Genomic DNA, 22924 nt, shown 5'->3' with positions numbered 1-22924 from the left:
CTCCGCTTTATTCAATGTTTCAATATATATATAGGGGTAACATATGTACATTGATTTGATTCCTTATAGTCTTGGTGTTGCACATGTAAATAAGGTAAGCACGTAAAACAAGTGAGGAGCTTCACAATGGTGGACAACAACAACAACAACAACAACAACAACAACAACAACAAGGGACTCCGCTTTATTCAATGTTTCAATATATATATAGGGGTAACATATGTACATTGATTTGATTCCTTGTAGTCTTGGTGTCTTGCACATGTAAACAAGGTAAGCACGTAAAACAAGTGAGGAGCTTCACAATGGTGGACTTACAGGTTACAACAACAACAACAACCAGTTGCCAGCAGTATTGATCAATCCGTCGGACGCGTCTTAGCACCGAGTGCTCTTGAAAGCTCTCTAACAAGGACAGACTTCTCCCCTGACTCTCTATCGGCTTCGTAATGCCATTTTCGGGACGTGTCTTCAGCCTGCAATTTCAGTACGTGGAAATGGCATATCAATTGTGTTACTGTACAATAAACAGAAGAAACCAGAGCAAGACCAACTCTGAAGTACAATCTGACTCAAAGACAAGAGGATCAATACAACAGCCAGAAACAAAGGATGGGTTCCCAAGTTTTGTTACCCATTTCCTTAGTGGAGCTATTTGTTCTTTGATCATATCGGCATGTGGTTGCACTGCGTCTTTTCCTTTAGCTTTGACGCCGTCTACCTGAAAGAGGATATCAGTGCTGTTTCAGAGAGGATATTTGCCAGTTAGATGTCTTGACTTTCACATCTTTTCTTGCTCACTGTTATTATCAAGGATGCTCATAGCAAATACTCAGAGTTTAGTATGTTGACGTCGGCTTATCCAAAAATATTCAAAGTTGGTTTTATCTACACTGACATATGAATAGGCACAAGTTGGTACTTTACCATTTTAAGTATGCCAATGACTACGTGATTAACAAAAAGATGCTGAAGGAGCATAACAATTTTGAAAACCACATATTTTGGAAATTAATCAATGAAAAACTGAAGACAGGAAAACTTCTTCCCTACATGGACTCCTAACTTCCTTGGTATCCAGCATGAGATCAGTTATTTGAAAGATCTCCTTGCTGTACCTTTCCACATGGAAATTATTGTTTTGGCAGCTTGGGCGATCTGGATCACTAGAAATGGTTTCATCTTCAGAAGAATACCCCCTAGCCTCTATGCTTGCAGGAAAGTCTTTAAAGAAGAGCTCCATTGGCTAACCTACAGAGCAACCAGGAAAAACTATGCAGGTTTTGAAGCCTGAGTTGATGCCTTCCGATAATTTCTCTGTTTGTATATAACCGCTGTATATTTCATTCTAGGCTCTGGTTTGTATAGTTTCTTTTGTTTTTCTTTTCCATTTCCTTTGTACAAACCTTTGTACCCATTATTTGAAAATCAATAAAAACACACAGCAGAGTCCTGCTGTTTCCCTCAAAAAAAAGACAGGAAAACAATGAAAGTACAAAACTCGAATACAAATCATAAACCTCAAACAAGACAGGTGAAGATCATGCAGTAGCCACAGAACCTAGAATTTGTAGTGCAATCTGATATGGCATTTCTTTTCTTCTTCTTGAAGGTGGGAAGTATATTTACTCTTGTATAGTTCAGTCTAGAGCAAGTTCCGTGACTTACTGAATGCAACTGTAGCTTATTTGCCGTGTACAACAGCACAGCTGTTGCTCCTCCAAACACCAAAACAGTCCCAGCAAGAAATGCCTTTCCAACTGCATCAATGAAAAGGTGAGAACAACAGATCTTGAACAACACTACAACACAAAAATTTCTAGCAAAATTACATACCCTGTGAGTATCCATCAATTACAGCCTTCAACTTCTCAGGGTCCATGGGAGGAGGATGCATATCACGTCGCCGCTCATTGGCGGTTGCCGCCGAGTAGTAAGGCTGCTCAGTTGGAAGTTCCCATCTGTAAATTCATGACATAGACAGAAAAATATGAAAATGAATCATCAAGTTAAGTTTTACAGCATTAACTTAGTTATCTCATAGAATGGCCAGGCAGAACAGCTCTCAGTATGTAGGACTACTATATGGTATGCTGAGAAGAGATAGTTTTTCTTTAAAATTTAGGAAGCAGTACTCCTGCTAAAAATCTCATGGTACCATTTGCAGCTCTCAGTACGTAGAACTAATTGTTGATCAAACGTTGCAAAGTTTTAATCTTAAACAGTGTGTTCATCTTATAAAAATAAATAAATGAAGGAGGTAGCACATAACCTCTTGCTCTAGTATCAAGTTGAGTTCTCTAACCAACTAGTACAAAGGTTGAGCCATTAGATATTTACGGTTCTGTTTCTGGTATGTGCAAATACGAAATTGCATTCCTGGAGGACTCATAATGATTAATGAGTGCTTATGCACATGCTAAAAAAATTAATGACCACTTTAAACGACCCCTCGTTACGACATTATAGAAAGCAGGCTGCAAATAAAAGAACATTGTCTCAAATTCATGATTTATAAAATGGATCTAGTAGTGTAGGTTTGTGACTGGCTTCTTGCTTGACTGCAACTATCTAGTGAAAGATAATTACAAATGAAATTTATAATTGATTTTTCAGTATTATTGACTTACTCCAGTTACATCTCTATATCGCTCTAGCTCAGCTCAACATGCTTTAAGTCGCTAGAGATTTAGCAAGTATAGATACAAATTCAGTTAGAAACTTAGAATCAACACCCTTTTGGTTGGGTTGTGGCTTCACTTGAAGCAACTTTGGGTTGGCTGTGCCAGCAAAACTGCTCTATGAAGCATCGGAGGGTGTGGTGGTATTTTGTTTCCATAACGGGGCTCCGTGGAAGGCAGTTTTCTTGCTAGAAGCATCTCTTGGCTGCTTCGCGCCCCATGTGCAACTGAAATAAGTGCCTTGGTCAAAGCTAGGAAACTGAAGGCAGGAAGAGGCTGTTTGGTTGGGATTCAGCTTTTTCAGTGGAAATCCACTCTAGAAGCCAAACCAGACAGGATTTGGTCAAAATATTGCAAACCTGTTTGGAGTATAGCCTGTAAATTCTGAAGTGATCCTGTAAAATCACATATACTAGCTCAGTGCATTGAGTGAATAGAATCAATTTTTTGAACAGTTTCCATATGAAAGCACACCCTGCACCTCACATAAGCTCATATATGCCCGTTTTCCTTCCAATGTGTGTATCAGTGATACATATGATTTTCCAGGTATATGTCCAAACCAGCCAACAATTGCTCTCAGAGATCAAAAGATGCATCACCCATAGACACCAATGCGTAATCCCTTGCTGATCATCCAAGCATGAATGATCGGGTGTACTTTTCCCCAATTCAGAACGTACACATATACGAACAAGCACCCGATTTCAAAGCTACTGTGAGCGAAAAAATTGGAGCAGAACTGAAGGCAGCAGAGCCAAACCTTTTGGGGCCGAAGGTGGCCTGCGGCAGCGCGACGTACGAGCGGAGCGGGTTCATCACGTCGGGGGACACGCCGGCAGCCTCGGCGCCGCCCTGTGGGAGGGCCCAGCGGGTGGAGCCGTAGAGAGTGGGGTCGGCCGGAGGCGGCGTCGGCCTGATGGGCACGGAGTGGCGGAGGATCTCCGGGAGCACGTCGGGCGAAGGAGGCGGGGACGCCGGCCTGGGCCCGCGAGCGGACGCGGGGAGCTTCGCCGCGAGGCGGCCGGCAGCGACCTTGGACTCCTGGAGGAAGTAGGCGCCTTCCTGGGCGGCGAGGCGCCCAGCGAGGAAGCTCATCGGCAGGGGCGGAGGCGGCCGCAGGCTAGCGGCGTTGTTCGAGCGCTGGGTAATTTGATCGAGCAGGTGGTGTGCGGTGCAGTGGTTTGCAGAAAGGTCGGAGGCGGCGAGTTCTTATGTAGACGGCCGTTCATAAGCAGTGACGTGGATGGCCGCGTAGCTACTTGAGCTATATGTGATTTTACAATGTAGTGAACGTTCATAAACAGAGATTATGAAACCCTCGACTGTTGCATCATCTCTGTTTTATCATGTTTGGTTAGAAGGAAATACTCCATCCATTTGATAAGAGCATCTCCAGCGGTTGGCCCTCAGACGGCTCGAAAAATCGCCGTCTGAGGGCGATCCGGCGGTAAAATCGGCCTGGGGGTGATGGGGTTCCTAGCCGACGCCCCAGGTTCGTCTCCAGGCGCCTGTTTTAAAAAAAATAAACATTTCTTTGACTAAAATTTGGCGAACGGGACAAATATTCGGCGAAATGGTGCATTTACTTCGGCGAACTGAAATAGTTTCTTACATAGATAAAATACTTAAAAAAACGCGACTACAGGCCGAATAAGGCGCTGAGAGAGGCGAAGTCGCTGCCGTCGCCGCCACCGCCGCCGTTGTCCTCGTCGTCCTTCTCCTCCTTCACGCGGCCACCCCTGCTGGACCCCTCCCCGGCGTCGCCCTGGCGGACCGGTGGTGGCGACGCGTCATCGTCGCTGTCGTCGAGGACGACGACGCCTCCCTCGTCCCGGCCACGGCACCAAGCGGCGAACTGCTCGTAGGTGAGGCGCTGGCGCTCCAACTCCGTCTGTACCCAGTCGTTACGCGCCCACTTTAAGACCGCCGCGTCGTCGAGCTCCTCCTTGACGCCACCGGCGAGCCCTGGCTCCGTCTTCACGATGGTGAGCCCTGGCTCCGTCTTCACGGCGGTGAGCCATGGCTCCGTCTTCGGTTTGACGTAGCGCGGAGGAGCCGAGGAGGAGGCGCGCCCGCCGCCCTCGTGATGACGATGCCGGCGATGTGAGTGCGCCGGCCGAGCGACATCTCCGCTGCGGGCTCGGCTTTGACGCCGAACACCGCCGACGAGCCGGAGGAGTGGGAAGAGGAGCGGGAGGAAGAGTGAGCGGAGTAAGACGAGGAGGAGCCAAACCTCCTGGGCATCCATTGATTCTCCACGGAAAACCGAGGCGTTGTGAGGACGACGAGGCGAGTGTCGCTGACTCGGCGGGCCCGCGGCTCTTTCGCGCCAAAACTGCTCGCCCCGGCGCCCCCAGCGCGCCGGGTTCGGCCAGGGTCCGCCGGCGCCAGTTTCGGCAAACCGGCGAAGAACGGGCTCCTGGGATGTGACAGGACCAATTTTTGGGCGCCGGCGCAGAAAAATCGCCTGAAAGGGGCTGTTGGGGGCGCGGCTGGAGATGCTCTAATGTAGTGAATGTAGATTTTTTTTAAGTCAAACCTCACAAATTTGATTAAGTGTGTGGAGAAAAATATTAACATCTAGAATGCCAGATATATATCATTAGATTTATCATAAGATGTAGTTTCATATTTTAAATATTTAGCATTATAGATATAAATAGTTTCTTTTATAGATTTGATCAAAGTTTGTAAAGTTTGATTGGAACGGAGGGAGTATGAAGTAATTCAGGGTATAGTAGTTTGGACTTTCAACGACTGGAAAACATTTTATTTACATATTGTGAACTAAAATTTCAATATTGAAGTTTGAGATACAATTTTTCGTGTTTATATTTATTAATTTTTCTAAATCTCATCAAAAAAGCTGTGAGTATTTTTTTTGTCTGAATGTGAAATTTTGAAACACAAAAGATCAAGAATTGAAAATTTTAAGAAAGATCTAAGTATTGGAAATATGATATATTGAACCCGCAAAAATAGATAGTAAAAGAAATTATGCATCTTCAAATATAACACTAGAGATATAATTTCAATTGCTAAAATATAGACCAAGTAAAAAGACACAATAACAAATATTCATTTGATGCAGTCATTTAAGGGGGAATTTGATGACTTGCCACTCCTTTCTTTGCAAAACAACATAATCGCCTAAAATTGGATCCTTCTTGGTTTAAACAAACGCCCAAAATGGAACTTCCGAAATAGTAAGTGATTGTCACAAATAGATCATTTCATTGGTAAAAATAATTGAAACAATACTAGAAGAATATAATGGCATAGCTCTATGAAACCAAAGAAAATTCATAGGATATGAGCAAACATTGCATCCTATTTGTAGCAATCAAACCAGCTCAAATTCATGTTCTCTCGCTCAATATCTCTATTTTGCATATGTGATTATAGGAGATGTCCATTATATTTAGAGAAATAAATAAAGATTTTACTATACAGTACAAACCACATGCCTCCCTTGCAGTGGTTATAATTAGGGGTGCAAGCGGATGCGTCCGGGACCATCCATCATCATGCCGACAGATGCGGATGTGTCCGCCTGCATTCTTACATATGACCCATGTTCAAGAATTTGTCCAATTAACTAGTTAATTTGCCGACTAATTCCTCCTTGTAGGGTAATCGGCTGATTAATTGATTAAATGACTAATTAACTTGTTGATTAGCTTATTAATTCCCTACTCGTCAGTCAACCGAGCAGCTACCAGTTAACGATTTCCTCAACAATGCATATGATGGTTTATAAAGACAAAAAAAATTACAATAAAGTTCAACTATGGACATGAGTCATGATATAAAATGAAATATATATTGGCGTAATCTCTACCAATTCATGTATGTGCTCCCAAAATTATAGTGGATTTAAGTTAAACTAGAACAATATTGGAGATATATCATTTTTCTTGCTAACAAAAGACAATTTTTATTTTCCATTTCTCTTCTAACTCATTCGTGATCCTATTTGGCATTCCTAAAATAACACCATGTGTTTTAGGCTCTACTTAAAACAATAAAAAAAGTTAAAATGAAACACCTTTCATTGAGGCGTTGTGCAGCCACCACCAACACACACCGTTTGTTGACTTAAACCGTGTACAATGCAAGATATTTAGAAAGGTGTTTGTAATAAATCAGAATTTTTGCTTGAGCATCGGTGCTTGTTTCTATAGCTTAGGGGTCTAAGTACATGTTGTACAAATAAGCAGCGGTGTTTTAAGAAAAAATGGTTCACTTTTACAATCTCCTATTTAAAACAGTCTGCATCGTACATGCCATTAGGACCCATAATCGGTTATTTCATTGACTAGTACGCATGTAAATGAATCGCTAGTGAAACATTTTTTTAGGATCCGGTTTCCGTTCGTCTATGTTCTTTAAACAGCCTGCATCGTACATGCCCTTAGGACCATGATCAGTTATTTTATTTATTATTAGTATGCAGCTAATGAATCGGTAATGAAACAATTTCTTAGGATCCGGACTTCGTTCGTCTATGTTCGTATGTCTATAGGTTGAATTTTTTTATTTTTTTTGAAATGGTCACCGTGGGAAAGGCTCCCCACCTGAATATATTCCAAAAGAAGAGAGTTTACAGGGATCACAAGATACGTGAGGAGAGGAAATCACGCCATAGGCCGGCGTGTTCCTTTAGGGCTGCCGTCTTTAGACGGTGAGTCCACAGAATCAGGTCCTCAAGAATAGCTTTTACAGTGGTTTTGACATCAATTTCTAAGTTTTGAAACACCTTTTTGTTTCTGGCATCCCATATTTTCCAAAGAAAGAGAAGGAGCATGAAGGAGCGAACTGAAGAGGGCAACACCGCCGGAATAGCCGTGACGAAAAGGTCGGCCGTGGGGTTGAAGCGTGGCTTGAGGCCCAAGGCACGCCAAATCTGTCGAGCCGCCGGGCAGGTGAAGAAGAGATGATCCCGGTCTTCCACGTGGTTATTGCAACGCGGGCACACAGCAGTCTGTAAAATGTGCTTCTTGAGCAGGTTCGCCCTAGTATTCAATCTGTCCAGGTAGAAGAGCCAGCCAAAAATCATAACTTTTTTGGGCACCTTGGAGTCCCAGATGAGAGAGAGGGATCAGTGAGCTGCGAGGCAAGCGCCGCGTAAGCCCCGTGCGTGGTCAAGCAGCTTCCATTAAGCAAGCGTCTTGTGTCCGGTTCCGTCGAGGTGGTAACGTCCTGCAACAAAGAGTTGAGAGAGACAAGTTATGCGGCAGCGGTAGGGGTTAGCTGATTACTAAGAGCAAGTTCGATCTCATCCTGTAATATGGTGGCTACTAAGGCATTTTGATTAGTGTGGTGAGAAAAGAGGGCCGGGAAAGCCACAGCCAGTGGCTCCGGCTGCAGCCAGCGATCTAACCAGAAAAAGGTGGAGTGCCCATTACCAATGGAGCACTGGGAGATCTCCCTCAGACACTGTAGTTTCTTGAAAATGGTTTTTGCTAGGAAGGAGCTTTTTGCACCATGCCCAATATGGAGGGGAGAGTGATGCAGTATCCAATCCTTCCAGGGAAGGTTGGACGAGTGTAAAAATTTATAAGCAAATTTCAGCAGTAGACAAAAGTTTTGTGCACGCAAGTTTTTGACACCCAAATCACCTGCCTCCCGAGGAGTACAGACCTTGTCCCAAGCCACCAGACACTTTGCCCCCGAGCAGGTGTCATCTTGGGACCAGAAGAAAGCACGTCTACGTTTGTCGATGGCCTCAAGTACTTTGATAGGTAGAGCGAAGCAGAGCATAAAATATGTAGGAAGGCTGTCCAAGACAGCGGAGAGTAGAACTAGTTTGCCGCCTCGCGAGATAAGGAGCGCACACCAACCAGATAAATACATGTCACATCTATCAATGACTGGTTGGAAAGCAGACGGGGGGAGTTTGTAAGGTGAGAGAGGGAGACCTAGGTAAGTTTGGGGGAAGGAGGAGAGATTTGTGGCAAGGTCAGAGGCCATTTGATTGGCTTGATCAGGATCCACATTTAAGGGAATGAAGGTAGTCTTGACGAAGTTGATTTGGAGACCAGTGGCATTGGCGAAGCTATCGAGGATTGACTTGAGATGCTTAGCCGCATCTGTAGTAGCCTTAACCATGATAAGAGTATCATCCGCGTATTGGAGTACAGGATAGGGAAGGGTGGGGCTCAGAGGGTGGAGGAGCGTACCCTCAAGGCAAGCTTGGCTAATCATTTGCTGTAAGATGTCTGCGATGATGATGAAGAGATAAGGCGAGAGGGGGTCACCTTGACGGAGGCCATTTTTGCACTTTATCCACCGGCCGGGGATGCCGTTCAGCATGACAGCTGTGGAGCCAGTCACAAGGAGTGTTTCAATCCAATCACACCATCGTTGAGGGAAACCTCGGATTTGAAGAGTGTGCAGGAGCGAAGACCGGCAGACTGAGTCAAAAGCTTTTCGGAAGTCTAATTTGACCACCAAGGTGGGGGCTTTCCATTTAGCACAACAGTGAAGAATGTCTGCAACGTAGAGAAAGTTCTCCGAAATGTTACGTCCGGAGAGGAAACCCGTCTGATCCGCGTGAACTAGGAGAGGGATGAGAGGTTTAAGTCTATTGGTTAGCAACTTGGCGACGCCTTTTATAGGACAGTTTTGGAGGGAGATAGGTCGGAAATCCGAGGGGGAGCGGGCTTCATTGGTTTTAGGGAGAAGGATAAAGAGTGCACGATTAAGACAGGAGATGTCGCTGCGGAGAGCATGGAACTCCAAGAAAAAAATTAATTTTGCTCTTGATGATGGGCCAAAATTTACGATAAAAGCCTGGCCCAAAACCATCCGGCCCAGGGCTAGCGTTTTGGTTCATGTGGAGAAAGGCGTTGGTAATTTTGTCATCAGTAAAGGGGTCGTCAAGCCATCTTAGCTGAGTGAGGGGCGCGGGGTACAGGTCCGTGAGATTGAAGGCCCACGACGGTTGGAAAGGAGAGCCAAGAAGGGTTGTGTAGTAGTCAGAGAGAATTTCTGATTTGTCAGCGTGGGAAAATAATTCTGTCCCATTCGAGACGAGCATGCTAATCTTGTTCCTACGGAGACGAGCCGAGGCTGAGGCGTGAAAGAAACGCGAATTTTCATCACCTTCAATCGTAGTGCGAATCTTCCCGCGCTGGATCCAGAAAAGGGCTTTTTCACGGAGGGTGCGCTGAAGGACTTTGATGACGATGCGGCGGAGAGCGAGCTCAGGGAAGGAAAGGAATCTTGATTCTTCAATAATATCCAGGATGGTGATGACAGATCGACAGTTGTTCTCCCTGGTATTAATAGGCATCGAGAGACGGGTCCAGGTTTTTAAATCTGACCGCGAACGTTTAAACGCAGCCATCAGGGAGAGAGCGTGAGTTGATCGCAATTGGGCCGAGTCCCACGCAGATTGGATGACATGCCGGCAGGCTGGCCTTAGGGCCCATCTGTTTTCAGACCTGAAAAGCGCGGGCCTGGGGATAGCGGAGTCGACCGAAATGATAATGGGGACATGATCAGAGACGAAGCGAGTAAGGGACGCCAAGGTGGTGTTAGGGAAGAGAAGGTCCCAATCAGTGTTGATAAAAACCCTGTCAATCTTCTCAAGGGTCGGCTTGTCTCGCTTACTAGACCAGGTGAAGCTACGATCCAGGAGGGGAAGCTCAATGAGAGCGCACGAGTGGAAAAAGTCATTGAACAGGTCAGCCTCACACTGGCGAAACCCTGGTGTGTTCTTTTCAGAGGGATGGCGAAGAAGGTTAAAATCACCTAGGATTAGCCACGGAGAGCCGGGGGGCGGGGAGCAATTAGCGAGCTCCTGAAGAAAGGAGTGCTTTAGGCCGTGATCCGTCGGGGCGTATACGTTTGTGACGGTCAAATTTTGGGGAGAGGCAAGACAAGATACTGTAGAGGTTTGGGTGTATAGACCGGAGTTGGAAGTGAGAGATGTGAAGTGGGCAGAGGAGAAGGCAGAGAGCATTCCTCCTGCTGAGCCAGTTGAGGGTAGAAAGCAGGAGTATCTAGGTGCCGGGGGAGAAAGCTATTACGTTTAAGGCAGGCGATGTCATTGAGCTTGGTTTCCCGAAGAAAGCAGGCGTGAGGATTAATGGTGAGAAGCTCCGAGAGAACATCGGAGCATTTCTGCGATTGGCCGAGACCCCGGACATTCCAGGAACAGAAGCAAAATTTAACGTTACGCATGTGCACTAGGAACCACCAAGGACAGGGACCCTAGACACAAGATAGAGGCAACGACGACCGAAATAGCGACGACCTTAAAGAGTTTAAGGTTACAGAAAGGGCAGTGAAGCCAGCAACCGGACAGACCCGGGGCATTAACAGCGAAACTTCTAAGGGAAATAAAGCAACCATTGCCAAAAGGGCAGATATAGCCGGAGCAGGATGAGACGAGGCAACCGTGGCGAGGGGCTGTCGTCCAGGGGCAGCAAGCTACGATCACTGCGCAAGGAAGGACACCTCAGTAGCTTCCTCCGTCTCGGCACCGCAGGCGGAGGCAATGACGGCAAGCACAGCAGTGTCGAGAACAGGCTCCTCCGGCGTGTTGGTGAGACCAGACTCCTCAAGAGCAGCGACAAGGTCAGCAGAGGCGAGCTGCAGGTCAAACTTGCGGGCTTTGGCGCGCATGGCTTTGGTGGTCATGTCCATAAAGGCCTCACCCTCCTTTTCTGCAAGGCGGCGGCTTCTACGGACCTTGGCAGCGTCAGTGGCCCTCTTCTCAGCACCACGCGCACGCTGGAGAGTGGCTTCATGGCCCGGGCAGGTGAGGGAGGCTGCGACAACCAGGGGCGACGTGAGGAGAGGGTTAGAGACCAAAGCATGAGCGGGAGAGGAAATGGAGGGGACGGGGGATTGGGCCTTACCGGGGGAGGAGTAGGAGTCGAGGTTATCATCGAGCAACGCGAGGGAGGAGAAGGAGTTGGTCACCCCCACCGATGGAGAGGCCGCCGAGATCTCCTCCGAAACGACAGGCAAGTCGGAGTCGGGTGATTAAGAGGCTGGTCCTCCGAGGCAGAGCTGTCGACGGTCCGAGCCGCAGGAAACAGCGGTCCACCGACGAGAGGGTGCAGGAAATCAGCTCCACGGTTCGAAGGAGACGTGGCGGGTGGAGCAGCAGTGGGGGGAGGTGGCATGACGTCCACGGAGTGCGACCCGGGGCAGGGAGCGATGCGACCACAGGTCCACCTCCACGCTCCATGGACATGAGGGCCACCTTGGTTGCCGTCCCTAGGGCCATCATCTAGAGGGACGGAGATGTCCTCAAAGATGGCCCAGGTCTTGATACGGCGCAGCTTGACGTCGACGATCTGGCCAGGGGGGAGGTGGAGGCTGCATCCATCAGGAGTGTCATTGTCGCTCTCGACACAAATGAACGCACGCACCGCCGTGAAGTCACCGGCACTGAGAGAGTTTTGGTCGACGCAACAGAGCACGCCAAAGTGGCCGAAGACAAAGTTCGTCCCCTGAGGGTGCCACAGTTCAAGAGGGAAGTTCTTGGCCTCGATCTCGACCAGTCGTTCATAGCGAGTGGTGGCGCGGTTGTCAGTTTCTTCGGGGCGGAGGAGAGTGATGGTGACGCCGAGGAACTTGGCGGGGAAGAAGGCCATGGCCGCCTCACGGTCTTCGGTGCAATCAAAGATGATGAGCACCGCACAGCCCGTCGTGGCAGCAAAGTGGAAGGAGGGATTATCAGCGTGGTGTTCGATGGCTTGGTGGATGAAGTCGAAGGGCTCGGCCATGACAGCGTCAAGGTGCACGAAGCAGAAACGGCTGACGTCATGGATGAGCCCAGACGGGACGAAGATGTCTGGGTAAGTCGAGTGGGCACGGCCATGCGAGGACGCCGAGGATGACAAAGGAGAGCGGGGGCGCAGCGGCCCATGGACGACGGAGGCTGCGTCAGAGGCCTCCTCCCGCTGAGACAGGGGCGCCGAGTCACCGTCCGAGGAGTTAGAGCGGGTCTCGCAGAGAGGGTGGTGGGCGTCGAGGACGGTGAGGTGGATGGAGCCGGTCTGGAGAGTTCCGGCAGGGCCCTCAGGGGCAGGAGCGAGCGAGTGGGGGTGGGGGGCAGCCATTGCGGGTGGGTGGAAAAGGAGGCGGAGGCGCTGGAGGGCGAGGGGGAGGTTGGAGGTACAGGCAAAGCTACGATGGCCGGAGCCGCCGCAGCGAGAGCAGCGGACCGGATCTCTACAGGCTCGGACTAGGTGGTCAGCGGCTAAGCACCGAAAGCAGAGAGGGCGAGAGGTGATGGACTGGCAAGGGGCGAACGGGGTGCGTTGAAGTAGGGCGGGGGAGGGGCATCGAGAGGAGCGCCGGGGCGCGGCACAAGGATCGAGGAGCGGCATCCGCGGCGGGGAGAGCAGAACGTCACGATAGGAGGGCACAGGGGCAGGCGCCGCGGCGATGGGACTGAGCTCATAGGCCAAGGACGGCGAGAAAGCGGGGAGCGGCGAACTCTCGAGTGCCTTGGGGGTAGGGGTTTTGTAGGGCGTACTAGTCGGAAAGCAAGGGTTCTGGTGGACCAAGGCCGGGGACGTGGAAACAGGGAGGGCAAGCTCATGCACCGGGTGCATGCAGGCCTGGGAGGGAGTTAGGTTTGCATTAAATGCTGATGGAGAGGTGGTACGGTAGGGGGTGGTGCACGCAAGCATGCAGCGTTGGAGGGAGTGGCGAGCGGCGGTGGAGGGTCTAGGACGTGAGGGTTCGAGCTGGGGAGGGGACATGTCATGGCAGCGGTGCGCGCCATCTCGCGTGTGCCCGGCGTAGCCACTGTCACAGCGACAGCGCTGTCCTGGGCTTGGTTAAACAAACGGAGTAGCTGCAGGGCAAGAGGAGGGGGAGGCAACAGGGGCGCGCAGCCCAGGATCGAACGGGAACGGACGTCACATGTCGCGGGCATGGCAGGGGCGCCCGTTTCCTTGGCAGCCAAGGTTGGTCGAAGGGGTGGACCCGAAGACGTGGCCAAGGCCGACTGTGCATCGGAAAAGGAGGGGGTGAGAACTAGCGTAATGCCAGGGGGAGAGACAGGCGACCGTTGAGTGATTTCATTCAAAATGTCCACAAAGGAAATAAGCGCGAGGAAGATATTAGCCTGGAAGCGAAGGACGACAAAGCTAGCACTACCCGAGAAGAAGTGATCCAGGGCCGATTTAACAATGCATGCACTTGGTTTTGCTACTGCTGAAAAAAAAACTTATCCAGAGAATAGCATGAATATTAGGATCTGGAGTGGTGTATGGTGGAGGGACCACAGGTAACTTAAAACTACGCAGGATATGTGAACGAAACTTAAACCCGAATCGTAATTGACGAACCTTAACCGATGGCCGAGACGAGTCAGTCGTCACTCGATGCAGCCGGATCGCCATGCCCGACAGGGACACCGAGGGAGCGCCGCATGCTGGGGCGCAGGGAGCCAAGGGCATCGAGGAGCGAATGTCCATCCCAGGTCTTCGGAAGTCTCCGAACGAGATGAGAAGATCGCCCACCCCCCGGTTGGCAACCGAGAAGGAGAAATCATCGACCGCAATGGGGGCGGAGTGGAACTGCCGAGGATCCCCGCCAAACATGCAGTGGAGGATGCGATTACAAAGAACATGCGAGAGAGGGAGGGGGAATTGGATGAAGCTGATTAGAAGCCGGCAGGCTGGTGCCGCGGGGGCCGAGGGGACGGTAACAAAGGACTTGAGGCGAAGCCAGGCGACATTTTCAAACTTGATGCCAGCCGCAAAGTTCAGGAGGAGCAGATCAGAGAGGGATCTGCAGGAAGGAGCAGCTGGCAAAGATGTTGAGGGTGACAGAGGCGAGGTGGCCGGAAGGAAACGGAACGAGAAAAGACGGTGGTGGACAGGACGGAGACAAAGGAGATTTGCCGCGAAACCGGCCTGCGGGACTGAGAAGAGGAAGGTCTGGTCGTGGAGGAGGCGAGCGTTGAAGCAGCGCGCAACCCCTCCAATGAAGGCTTGAAGAAGGGCTCCAGCGAGCAGTTCATCGAACCAAAGCTTAGAGGAGGAGACAGCTAGACAGAGAAGGTGGTCTGAAGGTTCCAAGCAGGAGGCAGGTAGACGAGGGAGGTGGGGGAGACAGACCTCCTCCCCCAGGCCAGGAAGAGGCACAGGGACGCATGAGCCAGGTCGACGTACCGCAGCGGGAGGGGAGCGGAGGCCACGGGCAGGGGGGCGTGCAGCGCCGCGGGCAAGGGAGCGGACGCCGGAAGGGGAGGAGAGGGCGGAGGAGACATCTGGTTGCTCCGCTCGCGCGTTTCACAGGTTGAATTTTTTTTCAATATACGCTTTTCTTCATCATCGCCGCTTGTTGTACTAGTGTGCTGGTCCTCTGGGGTCTTAGCACGATAATTTTCTGACTGTTTACAAGAAGGTTTGCCGGCTTCGGTGATGGGTGATAACGGCGGTGTGTCTTCAACTCACTCCTATGCTTGTAGTCATCGCTAGGTGTTCTAAGAACCTGAATATGAGTTTTACTTCAAATGTCTTTCTACTACCTTAACAGTAGATGAATGGATCGGAGGTTTTTTCCAGGAAAAAAAAAACAACTTCTTGGGAAGCAAGTAAAACAAGTCGTTTGATCTTGACACCCCCTTCCACAAGGCAGCAGTTCCCCGATTTCTCTGCCTTGGTCAACAAGTCCTTTTTGCCACATCAGTCAGCAATAGCTGCACTCCAACATTTCTTATCACAAGGATTAGAGCCGCCAAGTTCTGTTTATAGCGGTTGCTTCTTAAACACTTTTATATGCGAAACAAGCTTCTGAAAAGGGAAAGGCCGTCTCTTTCGATAGTAGACACGAAACATATCAAATGCTGAGCTACTGTCGCTACAGGTCAGCGCAGAGGAACAAGCGGCTTGCACTCCAAGTAGTCGGGATTGAGTAGCTACAAATTTCAGTACTCCCTCCGTTTTTGTATACAAGACCACGTCATATATTTATGCTTAATTTTGATTATTAATTTACCAACAAAATGTGAGCTATGTGCCACAAAAAACATGTCATTGGATGCACATTTCAAAGAACTTTCTGCTGATATATTTTTTGATGACATATAAGTATATAACCCATATTATGAACACCAAAATTACAAGTCAAAGTTTGACAAAAAAAACAAGAAGTGACCTTGTATACAAAAACAGAGGGAGTAGCATTTTTACCAACACTCACTGTCAGGTGGCCGGCTATTATTCATGCAGGCTTAGTCTGACAATTGGATACCAAGTAGCATATCTGTTGTGAATACCAATTTAAATTTCATTGCGATCTGGCATCTGTATAATTTTGCTCCTGTGAATCTATCAGTTCCACACAGAAGCAGGTTATTCCGTGTCTCCACGTTGGCTGACAGGTGTTTTACTAGTTCAGTGAAATCTTGGTGTTCATGGTTAATGGAACCGAATGGGTACATAGTCGAAGAAAATTATATAAACACAAAAGAATTTACATATATAGTGAACCAAAAGAGACCGGTAACCAGGATGTTACCAGCTATCTTGGCTCCAATACTCTCTCAAAATCCTATTACTTGATCCTTAGTATGTCCTCCTACCTCACGAAGTAAGTCTGTTTATTGAATCATATATTTTTGCCTCGATAGTATGCTCGTGGGATCTCCAAGGGCCTTATCTCCTAATCAAGTGAGCAGATTGTCGCAGCAGCGTCACTAAGGGGATGGAGGCTCTTGACATGCCTCCTGTCCTTTACAACCAGCCAAATAATGGAGCTGCCGCCTTAGATGCAGTATCTGTTAACAAGAAACAGAATCCAGTTACAGTACATATAATACTTCATACTCCCTCCGTTCCTAAATGAAGTCTTTTTAGACATTTCAAATGGACTACAACATACGGATGTATGTAGACATATTTTAGAGTGTAGATTCACTCATTTTGCTCCGTATGTAGTCACTTGTTGGAATCTCTAAAAAAGACTTATATTTGGGAACGGAGGGAGTACATAATAGGCTTTGGGAGTTCATTTAGGAATAAATTAACTATTGTTTCCTCTCATGGGAATACGAATGGGACTGTCCCATGGAATTTAGGCTTATTCAGGAAGAAAAACATGTGGGTACAATGATGATTAAAAGTAGCAGTCTGCTGTCAGAGAGAGAGAGAGAGAGAGAGAGAGAGAGAGAGATCAGTCAGGAAAATTGACAGCATGAGCTGGGCTGGTAAAGTAGATACCCATCTGGAAAGAGGTGTTCTAACACCAAATTAAATGAAAACCTTGTCGTAAATGCTCATGAATCACCAAAGGAGCACAGACATTGAGGACGAAAATACATAAAGACCAGTAAGACAGTAACCGGCTGATAACCACGTGGTTCCGAGTACTGACTTGCTGCAATAGTAGATCCGTTTTTTGTATCCTTACCCTTAATCTCATTTTCACCTATTCGCTTACGTTTCTTACTCACATATGTGCCCGTAACAGTTTGATACACAACTCAGCTCCTGAATTCATATGAAAACTTGCTATAACTTAGAATATCCATCTTATATGATGGCATGTAGACCAATGTCTGCATCTGTAGGAGTTAGCCGGCTCAAAGCGCAATGTGGCAAGATAAATTTAAATAAAAAGACATAAAAAAGATGCACCCAGAACCAAATTCATTTCAGGAAAACCAAAAGAAGTTAGAATAGGCTATGCAAGCTGTGGGCAATTCATGGACTCATGTAGCAGATTACCACTGCCTAAGACACCCCAAATACAACAGAAAGTCAAAACTTGCAATATATCAGAGTCCCAGACTACCACACTCAATACAGGAAGTACATAAGATTAACTTCGTTAGTGTAAAGAGGATAAAAAAGATTCAGTTGCGCTTTCTATTTGTCTGTCGTTAATGGTGCTGGTTTCGGATACCTATCTCAGGTTTCCTACTGAGTATTAATAGGATACTGAATTACTGATTCATTTAGCACAAAGCTTGATATAATTTGCATTAGAGAAAATAAATTTAAAACATGTTGCTAAGGAGCAAGGTAAATAGAAACGTGAGATACTTGGGCTGAATCAACGCACCTCCTGTTTAAGAAGATCAGGAAGATTGTCTGTTGAAACAAGACTCTGAAATTCAGCTTTCACGTTCTCATCTTTTATGCCAAGCCATGTGTTAGGCTGTAAAACCAGCAGTAGGACAGTTAGAACATCTGTGCTTGATGGATACTTGACAATCTTGCTCCTCAAGTTTGAATTGCATAAGCTTGTTTTTGATGAGGATGTTGGTAAAAGCAAATCAACACCCTGTTCATTCCCTTTAGATACCACGGTTCCTGAGATAACAGTCTTTAGTCCATCACCATTTGCTTCTATACATTTGATACATGTTTCTCGGCAGCAGAACCCATCTCTAGATACAAGGTTACCAGATAGGAATGCAGCTCCTTGGCAGCACACAGTGGCTGCAATCTCGGCAAGCGAATCTTCATCACTTGAAGATGAGCAACTACCACATAGCCCCTTGGGATATTGCAGTTCGTGGACTACTCTGAAAAGATCAGTATCACGGATTTGCTGTAATACTTTTTCCTGAAAATTAACAGAGTATATGGTGTGTTATGCAAGGGAGAAACAGTAACGGTAAATCAGCATCAGCAAAGCAAAAGGAAACTGACCTTCAAAAAAAGCCTTTCTTTCTCCTCTTTGCTCAAGCTTGATTCACCTTCCTCTTTTCTCCTAACTTCAATGACACATTTGATCAAATCTCCAGCATTAGCTGGGAGAGATTCCACTAGGCGGGACAGAAGTGTTGTAACATTGTCTAGATTCTCATCCTTCAGTAGATTGGGTACATCTTCCACACAATACTTTGCCATGCTTTTCCAACTTCCATGGCCGCAACTCTTCAAAAAATTGGAAGCAATGAGAAAAGGAGAATCGAAGATGTCAATTTGCATTTGATACAGCATAGCAATGGCATGTTACCACTGTGTAGAGCAATGAAGGAGCTGAACTGCGCCTTGATACAAGCATGAACCTATCAAATAAAGACAACACCATCATAAGGTGGCATGCAACACTGCAGTTTCATAACCTATTTTTGAATTTCCATAGGAAGAACTAGAACAACAGTTCAATTTTGCAGTCTATGTTTTCTCTAAATGAACAGGCAGGTCTACAGTCGGTTACCTGGAAAGATCTGAATGTACAGGAGATAAAACATGTGTAATGTGATGTCAAGGTCTACGACTCTACACAGACACATGATATAATGCAGCTAGCCAGCTAGTTGTAAGAACTACTCCCTCCGTTCCTAAATATATGTCTTTTTAGAGATTCCAATATGGACTACATACGAAGCAAAATGAGCGAATCTACACTCTAAACTATGTCTATATACATCCGTATGTAGTCCATGTTGAAATCTCTAAAAAAGACTTATATTTAGGAACGGAGGGAGTACTAAACTACAACTGGAGTAGCATTACATCAGAACCAAAATAATCAGGCACCTCAAGTAGCATTGAGTTAGAGCAAACACCCAGTCTTTCCCAATGAAGCATGTCGAGCTAATCAAGAAGGCAAAAAGGAAATGAACTAAACAATTGCAACTGAAGAAATCAAGATGCTCCCTGCAATAACATGGCTCAAGAACCTAATAAAAATGAAACTGCGGCCCATAGGGCAGGTTGCAAATTTTACTATCTATGATACCAAAGTACATAAAAATACCAACCATACAGAGCAGGTTTTCTTAAACCAAATATTAATTTTAGAACTATTAGTAAACCGCATGTCAATACAAGATCAAAGCAGCAGCGTGTATCCAGATAATCAATGAACAGTAGTGTAGCCTAAATGCAGCTGCTTAATCCCAAATCTCCTGTTTGACTACAAGGTAACAGGACAGCGAACTGAACTACATTCCAACAGCATCTTATACAGGAGTACAATGTTGACCAAGGAAACTGTGATAATAAGAGACAGAGAGATGGGTAATAGAAGGTACCCCCTGAGAAGCCCTGTTGCTTCATCAGTCGTGTTCATGGCATCCCAGAGAAGCGTCAATGGAACCCAATGAGGAGGGTATTTGAAGCGCGCGACATCCAAGATGAGCGCCATGTCCTTTTCGGCGTGATACCCGCCGATCGGTGAGAAATGGCCAGTCCCAGTCTGCAGCACCCCCGCACGCCGCATCAGACATTGTGTGTGATCCAGTAGCAGGGGGGAATTTTGGGGAATTGAGGAACAGAGAGAGGGTGTACCAACCTGCTTGAAGGGGCTCCTGAGGTAGGAGGAGATGAGGTGGCAGTCCTGGGAGGAGGCGCAGCGCGTGAGGTGGGCGCGGAAGTCGTGGATGGTGGTCTGGTCGGCGCGGAAGGACTGGACCCGGGCGCCGGCGCAGTGCGCGAGGCAGACGACCTTGCCGAAGGTGATGCCCTCGGCCTTGACCTTGTGGAGGGGCTCGCAGCAGTCGAGCATGGACTCGTCGAACCAGCGCCAGGGCCCCTTCCACGGCCGGCCGGGGTCGATGGCCAGCGCGTTGAGCACGACGGAGAGGGAGGCGAGGCCGCAGAAGGCCGGCTCCGACTGCGTCTGGAAGTAGGAGATGAGGTTGAAGAAGCCCTCCATGGTGCCGCCCTGCAGCGCCTCCGCGAACAGCCGCTTCCCCTCCGCCGACGCGAACTCCACCGCCGGCGGCGACGGCAGCACCCGCCGGTACAGCGACGCCACCTCCATCGCGCCGGCCGATCTGCTGCGAGTGTACGGACGGCTTCGGGGGATCTCGCCACCTGTCGGTCGGCCCGGCTCTCCTCGTTTTTATTCCTCTCCTCCGCCCCTGAAATTCAATGGGATTTCAACCTGGGAGTCGTCGTCGGCGCCTCGCTGTCGACCGCCAGTTGTGCTGCTCCACTTCCCTAATTTCGATGCTTAAATTTCGCCCAAAGTTGACATTCTTTCCGTGGTATTTTCTTCTGGTAGCTGTCAATTTTCGTCGGAATTCGTACATATCCTGCGGCCGATTCTGGATTGCGGTTGCCGGCAAATGGATTTATAATATCCCTCCAATATTCGTACAAAATTCTGCACGCGACGTTGACTGAATGTGTGTCTAACGTGGCACCGAATTTCAAACACAAATGTGACCCACATGTCATGAAAAAAATGGACCGCGATAAATTTCGAACGTTCGGATTTTAAGCATTTCATCCGGAACGTTTTTTCACGACAATTTTAGTTGATGCGAGGTGGCAACTTTAGTTTTTAAGACATGACAACTTTGTCCCAATTCGTTTTTGTCAGAAAATTGCCATGTTTAAAATCCGAACATTTAAGCCCGGCCCAAGCCCGGCTTAAATTCGTTTTTGTCCCAAGCCCGGCCCGGCCAATGATCAGGTTTAGGCGTGAACTAAAGTTTTCATGAAAAACATTCGAGCTGCCATGCTTAAAATCCGAACATTTGCGATTTATCATTTCCGAAGAAAAATGACAAATTTAACCATGAATAGTAGCCAAAACCAAATTGTTGGGGATGAATAACCTTTTTTCCTAACTGTGTGAAACGAAATGGATCATGGCCTTTAATGGGGTTAATTGGACATTTGTTACACCCTAAATTCATTTTTATTACGTCGTCTAAAAAATCATTATTACTACTCGCAGTATGTGCCACATTCATCCCTAGTCTTTCGCAATAATTATGTCTTGATTATTTCTGAGGGAAAAAATAAAAAAAGGCCATAATTAATTACATTACATTTTCTTACAACAAAAGAGAGATAGGAGTACCAACATCACACCATAACGACCGATGAACATTAACAATAAGACAACTACCACCTTTGGCTATGGGTTTAAAAATATCCTGATCATGCCAAAAACCTTACAACCAATGACTTTGGTTGGCTCTTTTGTCAACACCTTAAGGGCTTGTTGGGTTTGATGGGGATTGAAGATGATTGAGGGGGACTAATATAAATCTGTTGCAGGTCAAAATCACTTTTGATCTCCTCCAATCTTCTTGGGAAGGTGATAATACGAACAAGCTCGAACATGAAAACGAAATGGAAGGGGAAGGAGTGGCAGGAAGTTGGAGGGAAGAAAGAAGAAAGTGTTAGAAAGGAGAGAGGGATTGGTGGAATAGTCGTTGTTGTGTTGCTTGAGCCTCATGGGCATATATATAGGAGTACATGGTCAACTTGGACAACTTGGAGTACAAGACAAGCTGGGACATATCCTAGTCTATCTCATATTTCCAAACTAAACACAATACTCAACATCCTCCCGCGGTCACAACGGTAGCAACGCAGGCGGTGAGACTGGAGAATAATCCGAAGGGAAGCCGACGGACACCCCCCCCCCCTCCCCCACAGTCGTAAGGGGCGATGCATTGCGGAGTCGTGGCTGGAGTGGCAACCGACGAGGTTGCTCAAGCAAGGCGGTAGCCCTTTGTGCCGGTTGTCGATGTAGCCGAGAGCGTAGGTGGTGTAGCTGTAGTCGAGGTAGCCATGCGAAGAATGCCATGGTCGGTGTCGAGTCGGGGTCGCCGGTGTCAAGGTAGTCGTCGTGGAGCCGCGGAAGAAGAGCAGTGGTGGCGGCGGCCTAAGGAGGAGGCGGCGGCGGCTAGAGAAGGAGCGTGGCGGCGGTGCTCGAAGTAGACGATAATGAACCCGACAGCGTGACGAAGACCGGTGCGGGCGGTGACGTTCCCGCGCCAAGGGAGGTGGCGCGGCGCATATCACGTGGAAGTCAACACACGTGAACCGGTGGACCGCGGGTCGTAGCGTTACGGCCCGAAGGGGCGACGCACCGGCGGCGGGCAGGTCGGGGCGACAGCGGAGAAGGCCTCAGGACGGTTGCAGGGATCGCGTGCCACGTTCGCTACGGCCCGACGGGGCGACGCAGCGGCAGCGCGAGGGTCGGTGCAGTCTCGGGGACGGCCTGGAGCGGACGGCCTCGATGCGGCGGTTGACCGCGGGCCGCGGCACTACGGCCCGAAGGGGCGACGCAACGGCAGCGCGCGAGGTGATGCAATCACGGGAATGGCCTCAGGGCGACGGCGGGAATCACATGCCACGACACTACGGCCCGAAAAAACGACGCAGTTGTGACGCAGATCAGTGCAGCCACGAGGAAAACCACAGGACGACGGCACTGCGGTCCAAAGAAACAACGCAGGTACAACCCGTTGCTCGATCAACGAAGAGACGCGTTGTACTTAACGACGTCCGTGAAAATAAATCACGAGCACTCAGATGATCAATCCGCTAGGGGCC

The 22924-nt window shown here is 48.2% G+C and overlaps 3 protein-coding genes and 1 pseudogene across 3 annotated transcripts; all 4 read right to left on the bottom strand.

The window, feature by feature from the left end:
- Positions 1–204: 204 nt before the first annotated feature.
- LOC125523666 (coiled-coil protein) lies at positions 205–3914 on the bottom strand. The gene is made up of 5 exons (XM_048688724.2): positions 3445–3914; positions 1837–1961; positions 1669–1760; positions 635–721; positions 205–476 (listed from the first exon to the last, which is right to left on the bottom strand). Exons 1-5 carry the CDS (start codon positions 3777–3779, stop codon positions 360–362), a joined length of 756 nt encoding a protein of 251 aa, XP_048544681.2. The 5' UTR covers positions 3780–3914; the 3' UTR covers positions 205–359.
- Positions 3915–11129: 7215 nt separating this feature from the next.
- Positions 11130–13264, bottom strand: LOC147958844 (uncharacterized). Its single transcript, XM_087532330.1, has 2 exons — positions 11750–13264; positions 11130–11648 (listed from the first exon to the last, which is right to left on the bottom strand). The coding sequence occupies exons 1-2, from the start codon at positions 13262–13264 to the stop codon at positions 11130–11132; spliced, it is 2034 nt and encodes a 677-aa protein (XP_087388456.1).
- A 17-nt stretch (positions 13265–13281) lies between these two features.
- On the bottom strand, positions 13282–14931 carry LOC147958843 (uncharacterized; annotated as a pseudogene).
- Positions 14932–16050: 1119 nt separating this feature from the next.
- LOC125520077 (glutathione gamma-glutamylcysteinyltransferase 1) lies at positions 16051–20530 on the bottom strand. The gene is made up of 6 exons (XM_048684876.2): positions 19917–20530; positions 19657–19820; positions 18633–18684; positions 18323–18550; positions 17730–18236; positions 16051–16443 (listed from the first exon to the last, which is right to left on the bottom strand). Exons 1-6 carry the CDS (start codon positions 20385–20387, stop codon positions 16363–16365), a joined length of 1503 nt encoding a protein of 500 aa, XP_048540833.2. The 5' UTR covers positions 20388–20530; the 3' UTR covers positions 16051–16362.
- Positions 20531–22924: the final 2394 nt, after the last annotated feature.

This window comes from Triticum urartu, chromosome 7A, assembly GCF_056163025.1.
Source record: "Triticum urartu cultivar PI428250 chromosome 7A, HENAU_Tu73, whole genome shotgun sequence".
Classification (NCBI taxonomy): Eukaryota; Viridiplantae; Streptophyta; class Magnoliopsida; order Poales; family Poaceae; genus Triticum; species Triticum urartu.
This window is presented reverse-complemented; position numbering and strand designations above follow the sequence as displayed.

Excerpts from the sequence above, each read along its gene's own strand:
- LOC147958844 (XM_087532330.1), bottom strand. The coding sequence starts at position 13,264 with ATGCACCCGGTGCATGAGCTTGCCCTCCCTGTTTCCACGTCCCCGGCC. Across the intron at positions 11,649-11,749 it reads CTGATTTCCTGCACCCTCTC|GAGATCTCGGCGGCCTCTCC; the intron begins GTCGGTGGACCG and ends GTCGTTTCGGAG.
- LOC125520077 (XM_048684876.2), bottom strand. The coding sequence starts at position 20,387 with ATGGAGGTGGCGTCGCTGTACCGGCGGGTGCTGCCGTCGCCGCCGGCG. Across the intron at positions 18,551-18,632 it reads CTTCATTGCTCTACACAGTG|AGTTGCGGCCATGGAAGTTG; the intron begins GTAACATGCCAT and ends AATTTTTTGAAG. Across the intron at positions 18,237-18,322 it reads AAGAAAGGCTTTTTTTGAAG|GAAAAAGTATTACAGCAAAT; the intron begins GTCAGTTTCCTT and ends GTTAATTTTCAG.
- LOC125523666 (XM_048688724.2), bottom strand. The coding sequence starts at position 3,779 with ATGAGCTTCCTCGCTGGGCGCCTCGCCGCCCAGGAAGGCGCCTACTTC. Across the intron at positions 1,761-1,836 it reads AATTGATGGATACTCACAGG|TTGGAAAGGCATTTCTTGCT; the intron begins GTATGTAATTTT and ends TCATTGATGCAG. Across the intron at positions 477-634 it reads TAGCTCCACTAAGGAAATGG|GCTGAAGACACGTCCCGAAA; the intron begins GTAACAAAACTT and ends CTGAAATTGCAG.